The 8,523-nt window shown below is 31.3% G+C and overlaps 1 protein-coding gene across 2 annotated transcripts; it reads left to right on the forward strand.

Annotated features, from left to right (window-relative positions):
- Positions 1 to 647: 647 nt before the first annotated feature.
- On the forward strand, positions 648 to 4,979 carry LOC110027195 (uncharacterized protein At1g66480-like). 2 transcript variants are annotated; one of them, XM_020728518.1, is made up of 2 exons: positions 648 to 1,329; positions 4,651 to 4,979. In XM_020728518.1, exons 1-2 carry the CDS (start codon positions 766 to 768, stop codon positions 4,693 to 4,695), a joined length of 609 nt encoding a protein of 202 aa, XP_020584177.1. In that variant the 5' UTR covers positions 648 to 765; the 3' UTR covers positions 4,696 to 4,979. The 2 variants fall into 2 exon arrangements, with proteins under 2 accessions (XP_020584177.1, XP_020584178.1); XM_020728519.1 differs by having other exon boundaries at positions 648 to 1,326.
- The last annotated feature ends 3,544 nt before the right edge of the window (positions 4,980 to 8,523 follow it).

Here is an 8,523-nt window from a genome sequence, read left to right on the forward strand (position 1 = left end):
TGTCTTTGGGTGTGTAAGTTGGCGATGGGTGTGTGAGGTGTGCTTGTGTGTGGTGGATTGGTTGTGGTGGATGTGTGAGATGGATTTGGTGTGATCTTCTGGCTTTAGGTGCGTGAGTTGGCGGTGGGTGTGTGAGCTGTGTGTCAGATTGTTCATTTATCAAAAAAAAAAAAAACTACGAATCAGTTGTTTTCCAAATACACAAACAAAAAAACTAAACAACTTATCTAACATATCAGTATAGTGATCATTTATTTAGAATCATATGTTTTACAAATACACGCACTAAAGTATCAGTAAGCTTATTCAGATAAGTTGTTGATCAGCAGATTATTAAGATAAACTGTTTATATGGATAAGCTGTTGTTGCCCAAACATATCTCAAATCTATTCGAATCGATTTTCAACTAACCCGCATTGAAATTCGATCGTTAACTTTCATAAAGATTGTCGTATGTGTAAATTTATCATTACACAAATATTAATAATATTATTAACAAATACAAGTACGACTTTAGTTACTTCACAATTCAACCTTCCATAGTTCAACCACAAACAAACAAACGGCATTCTTCTAATTACAAATATTTATATTTTTAATAGAAAAATAAGAGTATAAATCCATTCCCCAACCTTGTGTCTTCTCATCCCCGCTCCTACTTTTGACCACCTTCATTTCCCCCTTTTTAGCAAAGATCAACAGCGAAAGATAACAGAAAACGTAAAGCTTTATAGAAGAAGAAGGGCAGCGAGTTGCAGAAGAGAATGGGAAACAGCTTAGGGATTAGAAAAAAGAAAACCGCGAAGGTGATGAAGATCGACGGTACTACTTTCCGGCTAAAGCCCCCTCTTTCCGCCGGCGACGTTCTCAAAAACCATCCCGGCTTCTCCGTCCTCGACGCTGACGAGGTGAAGACGCTCGGCGTTCGCGCTCGCCCCCTCGCCAACGGCGATCCTATCCGCGCCGGCCACCTGTACTTCCTCGTCCATCCCCCCCCCCTCCCCGCCGATAATAATCCCCGCCGCGCTTACTCTGGAAACCTTCGCGTGTCGGCGAAGGACAGACTCGAGTCGCTCTTATTGTCGCGGCGTGCCGTTTCAGACCTAGCGATGCATCACAGGCCGGCGGCGGAGGCGGCGGCGGTGGCGGTGGCGGAGAAATCGCCGGATGGAAGCATGCGGTTGAGGATGAGGCTGCCGAAAGCGGAGGTGGCGAGGCTTTTGGAGGAGAGTAAGGATGCCGGCGAGATTACGAGGAAGATTGTGGAGCTTGCTGCTTCTGTGAGGTCGACGCAGGGGCCGCCGACGCCGGGGGTTGCGAGGAAGGAGGTAAAAGTTTGGACTTTCATAGAATGGGAATATTGTTGCTGAATTTTTTTTCTATTTTTTGGGAAAAAGTAAAACTTTGGTTAGTTTAAGTTCTTCTAGGTGCGGATTCTATACAGTAACAATGGTGACTGAAAATTTCAAGCTTTCAGCTATAAATGTTAGATTCATGGCTTAGACATGTGTGGTAAGTTTTTTTAGGAGAGGTGAGAGTCATTTGGCTCTGTTTTACTGCTGAGGAATTGGTGAAAGAACTAACTTTTGAAGCGGGTCAGAGAGATTCAAGATCAAAAAACAAAATTTACTTTATTTCTAACTTCTATAGCACTAAAAATTATAAAAAAAAAAAATTTAATATGAATAGCAATAAATATACTGTTAAAGTAACTTAAAAGAGAAGAAAGTCTATGGAATAAATGACAATAGATTCATGGTCAAGTAACGAACTTTCTTTCATTCCTTGCTTTTTCTCATATTCATCGCTTAAGAAATTCCTAATATTTCAGAAAAGAGCTTAAATTTCTTAAATTATTTTGGTCTGATAGATGAATAACTTAGGCTTCTAATAATTCAAGATCCGCCCACAAAAGAGTGATTTTTTTTTTAATTTTTTTCTTTAGTTGATGATGATCTTCTTGTCATTTTTTTTTATTGTAGTTTTGGTGCTTTTAAGCTGACCTTTTGTTTTTTCTAAGCGTTTCAGCAGCACCTACTTACAAAAAACATATAAGTGATCATGTAACTCTGATAAATAAGACAATGAATAGTTAGCAAATAGGAGACATTACTGATTGATACTGGATAATGATTTATTATTTTTAAATATTTGGAGGAATCATTTGCTCATTAATCATCTGTCATTTGATTGCCCAACATGAACATGTTATCAAAAGATATTTCAATGGAAAATCACCCACCGCCCATTTTTTATAATGATTTTTTAATAAATTAAGAAGGTTAAGTAGAAAAGTTGGAAGTATTGGATATGAGAGAGCTGACCTACCATTTTTTTTGGAAGTAAGCGCTTCTCTATTTCTGTGATATCTGCTTCAAAAGCCTCTATGAATAAATTTACATACATCTCACACAATTCTTATGTATTTACATTTCATACCTAAAAAGAATAAATTTACATACATCTCACACAATTCTTATGCATTTACATCTCATACCTAAAAGTTCATATTTACATGCATAGGACTCAAAATACATCTTTTCATGCATAGGTTTAAAGCACCAAAGTGTCGTGTGTAAATATGAAAATTTAGTTGTGAGATATGTAAATAGATAAGAATTACTTACTAGGTATGTAAATTTTCCAAAATCTATTGGAATTAACAAAATGCTTACCTTTTTTTTTTTTTTTTAATTCTTGTAGCTTTTTACCTTTTGTTTATGGGGTAAGCCGTTAAAGGAATTGTATATTGTTTGGGATCTCATTTAATTCAACTTTTTATTTATTTTGTTATTGTAACAAAGCTGACCCCACTTAGTGGGATTAAGGCTTTGTTGTTGTTGTTGTTGTACTGTAACAAAGCAACTGGATGTCTTTTATAGTGAAGAAAGTTGGGCGGCTGCTTTCAAAATTTGCTTAAAAATCCTTTTTTTCAGAAATATAATAAAATATTGTGAACCATAAATTAGCTTTTGCTCCAAAACTATGGGTGGGAAATTTGAAGGATACTCAAACTTCTTTCACAATTTGCCTCTGAAAAACCTTTTTTTCTCTTCAATAGAATAGAGTTTGCGATCATAGCTTTTCTAATCTTCAGAATATATCTTGCGTGTAAAATTCATTTCTTCCATCCAAGGTGTTGCCTTGATCTAACTATCTATAGTCCCTAACATAATGTTTTTTATTTCATTAAAGTTTTGTCAACAATAATGCTGACTATGATGTTATTTTGCCTTGGTCTTGGTTCTGTTCAAGGGTCATCATGTTAGACTGAGAAATATCTTCATGCCATGCAACGTAAATCCTATTTTCTAGAAACAGCTGAGTCATGATATACTTTTAAAACTCCATGAAATCTGCATTGAAAAGTAGTCTATATCTGTAAAACTATAGTTTTTCCTTGGAATTTTTTTCTTGAAAGAACCGTGAGGTCCTAAAAAACCATTTAAAGGCAGATGTCTATATCAACTTTTCAAACAGTTTTAGAAGACCAAAAGAGTTCATGGATATGTTTCGTATACTGATGAGTTCTCAATTATTATCTGATTTCTTGTTTTTATTTTGTGACTTTGATATGCATAGTTTTGGGTTGCTTTCAATGACTAGGTCTTATTTTTCCAAATTTTTCTTCTGTTTGGCCTTATCTTCATCTAATTTTTTAATATGCATAAAATTTACTTCTTTCAGTTTTAGTAGGGAAAATTAACTTTTTTTTTTCTAATTTTTCATATAATTCAAAATATTACCTATTTTTCTGTTTATTTTTCTACATTCCTGTGATGTCTGTGGAAGGTCTGTGGAGGAATTGGTAGATGATTTTTTTTCTAATTAAGAGGCTTATATTCAGAACATATTCTATTCACTAATTTTTAACTTAGTTGTCATTAGGATTCAACTTTCCCGATTTATTTAGATTTGACTTGTCATTTATAAGCTATATTAGAAAAATCATGCCTTTTTTTCCTTTTTTTAATATATTTTGAAATTTAATTTGGGTAAAATCAACTGCATCCCTGGATTAGGGGGTTTTTTTCTCACATAGGTCAATTATTACATAAATTTTATACCCTAATCCTCATGACCTCTATATGTCTAGAGCATCCATGAAAGTCTTCTTGAATAGTTGCCTGCTGGTTTTCATTGAATTGTGAGTTCAACTCTCCTGATCTGAGAAAACAATATGCAATTTACATCATCCCCCATCCATCTATTTTTTTTATTTACATGTTAAAACAAAGTTGAACTGCTTTTAAAATTGTCCTTCTTGGGGATTATTTCAACCTTGATTTAAAGTGTCTGGGAACTATTTTGACACTTTTATAAACTCTGGGACTAAAACAGCTCCATGTAAATATTTTGGGACAATTATGATAATTTACTCGTTATAAAACTAAAAAAATGAATGTTTCGGTCGAGAATATAAGATTTATTCTCTTGTTGCCCCTTTGGTCTATGTTAGAAATTTTGTTTGATTACTAAGAAGTCATAACCACATGTTTCAGTCAATATTCATATATTTCTGCATCATTTAATTTGTTCAGCACAAAATTTATCTATTTTTTTCATTTTTGCACCATTTTTTTTTTAAAATTTCTCATAAATAGCAGAATTTCTAACCTCTTCGATTGGACCATTAATTTGTTTTTCAGAAACGAACGAGATTCATGGAAATGCCAGCAGAGATAATCGCATAAGTTAGATTAATATTGAATTAATATAATTTTATACAGAATCCGGGGCAAAAAACGCAAAATACAACAAAGATAGCTGAATCAATTGGATTACATAAATCTTTTTTCTGTATCTTCCTCAGAGTGGTTTGAATAGCTGAAGCTTCTGCTTATGGCTTCCGTCTTCCTCTCCTATAGTTGCAGACTGCTGTTTTTTTATCATTATTGAGATGTTACAGACATGAGATTCTTCTAATGTTTCTCAATGGAATTAGAAATATAAGGTGGTGTTCTATGTAATTAATATATATATAATTGAATGACATTTTCTGCATAAATATTATATGTATGATAATTATATAAAAAAATAAATGAGCTTTTATGATCATTAAGTTTCACTCTCTGTTGTGATGGAATCATGGTGTTCTATGCAAGAAATACACTTTTTCATGCATGGGTAAGCTGTTATGTATGTAAAAATTGAATTTTTGATGTAAATACATGGGAATTGAGGGGTATGAATGCCAATCTTCCACAAAAGAGCTATCATTTAGGAAGATCTCTAGAGTTTTTGTGAAAGAAGGTTATAAGGTGGTGTTCTATGTAATTAATATATATATATATATAATTGAATGACATTTTCTGCATATATATTATATGTATGATAATTATATAAAAAAATAAATGAGCTTTTATGATCATTAAGTTTCACTCTCTGTTGTGATGGAATCATGGTGTTCTATGCAAGAAATACACTTTTTCATGCATGGGTAAGCTGTTATGTATGTAAAAATTGAATTTTTGATGTAAATACATAGGAATTAAGGGGTATGCATGCCAATCTTCCACAAAAGAGTTATCATTTAGGAAGATCTCTAGAGTTTTTGTGGAAGGATGGATTATCTTTACTTTGTCCTTTGAAGCCTTCTCAATCCATAGGTTTGAATGGTCTTTTTTCCTCTCTTTTTTTTTGAAACAAAAAAAATTTTTTTTTTTTTTTTTTTTTTATGAAAAAGAATACAGTCACAAAAATCATTTAAAATTTGTTTACATTTTTTTTTTTAAATATCCCTTTTTAAAATGTACATATGTTTTATGTATTTACATATCTAACACCTAAACTTCAATTTTCACTTATATGCCTGCCACCTTATCTATGCATGAAAGGACCATTTGGAAGTTGAACTTATGGTATTTTTTATGTGATACAAATATTTAAGTGTTATATATGTAAAAAGCAAAATTTAGGTGTTCGATGTGTAAATACAAATGAACTATATATCAATAAAAACAGTGCCTAGTTTCATGTATTTCACATTTTAAAAATTAAAATAGTGATAGTTTTGATATGATGTACAACCCTTAGGCACTATGTAAATGTTCAACATTGGTCAGTATTAATTTTATTAATTAAATAAACAAAATAAATATAAATTAGGAAATCAATTATTTATTAATTACAAGGTCGGCAAGTTTTATAATAAAGTCATATTTTTCATTAACATAATTAATTTAATTAAGCAGATATTAAATCTATGATGATGACATTCATTTAACCTAATTGTTGATGCTTAGGGGCCGTTTGGGTCAGTTATGAGTCTGTAAATCTAATTAAAAAATAATTGTTGTTGAAAGTTGATGTACCTGATATTATTGTAATTTTGAAATATCTAATTCTAGATGACTTTGTTTAAATTATAGTGTTCATATTAAGAAGTTAATATGAACACTAATTGGGCTAAAAAATCATAATGAAATCTTATATTACTAATTTTATTTTTATGATTTTTGCAAGAAGGACAGTTGAGAGCGAGTGGGTGGGGGGGGGGGGGTTTATGACAGTTTTTTTCAAAAAACTCTCACTGAATTCTGCATTTTCCGACCACTCATGTCTAGATGCGGTGACAGCTTTCTAGTTGTGGTCTGACTTCACCGCAATTTTTTGAGCATCAAATTATTTTTCAACAGTTTTACAGAAACTTTTTAAAAAGGTGTAGCTGCCCCAAACAAACCGTAAATGAGGAAATTTTTTTTTTTTTGTTGACATTTAGACATTTTTGTGTTTGGAAATTATTTTCTACAATTAAATTTATTAAAATATGGTGATTGTAATAAAATTATAATATGACTTTATTTTTAATCATGTTGTCAACGTTGTATATCTGGCATTAATCACAAATTCAATTAGGGATTTAATTGTTTGTTGAATTTTAGAAATTTCTCTATTGGGAAGCTAATTTTTTCAATCAAAATTAATAAAAAGATGCCTAAAATTAAAAAAAATAATAATTTTATTCCTGCTCTAATTTCTATAAATTTATTTTTCAGTAAATTTTTGCAATTAAATTAAAAAAAATTGCAGTTACACCTAAAATTAGGATAATAATTTCTTATAATTAATTGTAAAAGTTATTGTAACGATAACCAAACACAGTCATCAAACTCGGCGTTGATTTGAAATAATGCGTTTTTTTAATTTTAATTAGTAAGTGCTGTGTATAAAATAATTAGTCTTTTCTTAATTATTTTGAATGGCCGACTGACGAATTGCTTGAGATCAATGTAGAGGTGTAAACGAACTGAACAAGAACGAGCGAACCGAACAAGAACGAGCAGAGCTTGTGTTCGTGTTTGGTTTGTTTGAAATTTAGTTTGTTTGAAATAAAATCATGTTTGAAATTGTTTGTTCTTGACCTCGTTGTTCGTGTTCGTTTCTTAACGAACGAGTCAAACACGAGCTGTTCATGAACGACGAGCCGGTTTGACATCTCTAATATTAATATATCTAAATAATATCTTATATTAATTATATAATTTATATTATATGAATATATAATATTTATATTAGTATATTTCTAAGTTATTAAAAAAAATGATAGAAAGAGGATAAAAATGTAAATTTGCGAGAGGTTTGGAACTAATAGATAATTTTCTCCTGAATTAAGTAAGGCCGGCTTGTCTATTTAAATTAACATTATCCTTCATAATGCGTTTGGTTGAAAATTCGGGTTTGATATGTTCTTCCAAAAAAATTTAAGGGTCTGTTTGGGGCAGCTGCAGCTTATTGAATAATCAGCTGATAAGCTGATTAAAAATGACCTACTCATAAATTAAGTGTGGTGATTATTACAAATTTTGATTTTTTTTAAAAAGGCAAATCGTTATCAGAAAGCTATCACCGCACCTAGATAGGTGCGATGTGAAAACGTTATTTTTAGCGTTTTGAAAATGCATAAGCTGTCAAAACACAATTTACCCAAACAAGCTAAATGTGTTTTCAAAACGTCACCGCACCAAATAAACTGCTCCAAACATACCCTAAGTATGGGGTTTCATCCTTGAATCAAAAGCTGAGAACAAGTTGAATTCGACTCATTTTGCATTCTTTTAGGGCTTATTTGGTTACTCTTTAATTTTTTTAAAATAAAATAAAATAAAATTTTGCTTTGACTTATCATGCATGTAAGTGTAAGTCAATGGAAATTGAAAGTTTGTCGTGTTTAAATTTATTTTCAATCACATTTTATATATTTACATGTCTAATACTTAAAAGTTTGATATTTACATTTATAATAATTTTGAATTTGTTTAATGTGATGCGACTCCATAATTTTTTCGGAGTTTTTCCACATTAAATCTTATACTTTATGTGTTTTTTTTTCCTTATGTTTGTACAAAATTTTACTTCAGATGTCTCAAATTTGTTTTCGTGACTTCACCCCATTTTCGTGTCAAACCCATGCATGAAAAGATGTGTTTCCCTTTGAAGAAATTAGCAATAGTGATATGTTTTATGTAATATTAAAAACTTGAGTGTTGTATATATAAATACATAAGAATTTTGACATGCAT

Source organism: Phalaenopsis equestris, unplaced genomic scaffold (assembly GCF_001263595.1).
Source record: "Phalaenopsis equestris unplaced genomic scaffold, ASM126359v1 Scaffold000420, whole genome shotgun sequence".
Lineage (NCBI taxonomy): Eukaryota > Viridiplantae > Streptophyta > Magnoliopsida > Asparagales > Orchidaceae > Phalaenopsis > Phalaenopsis equestris.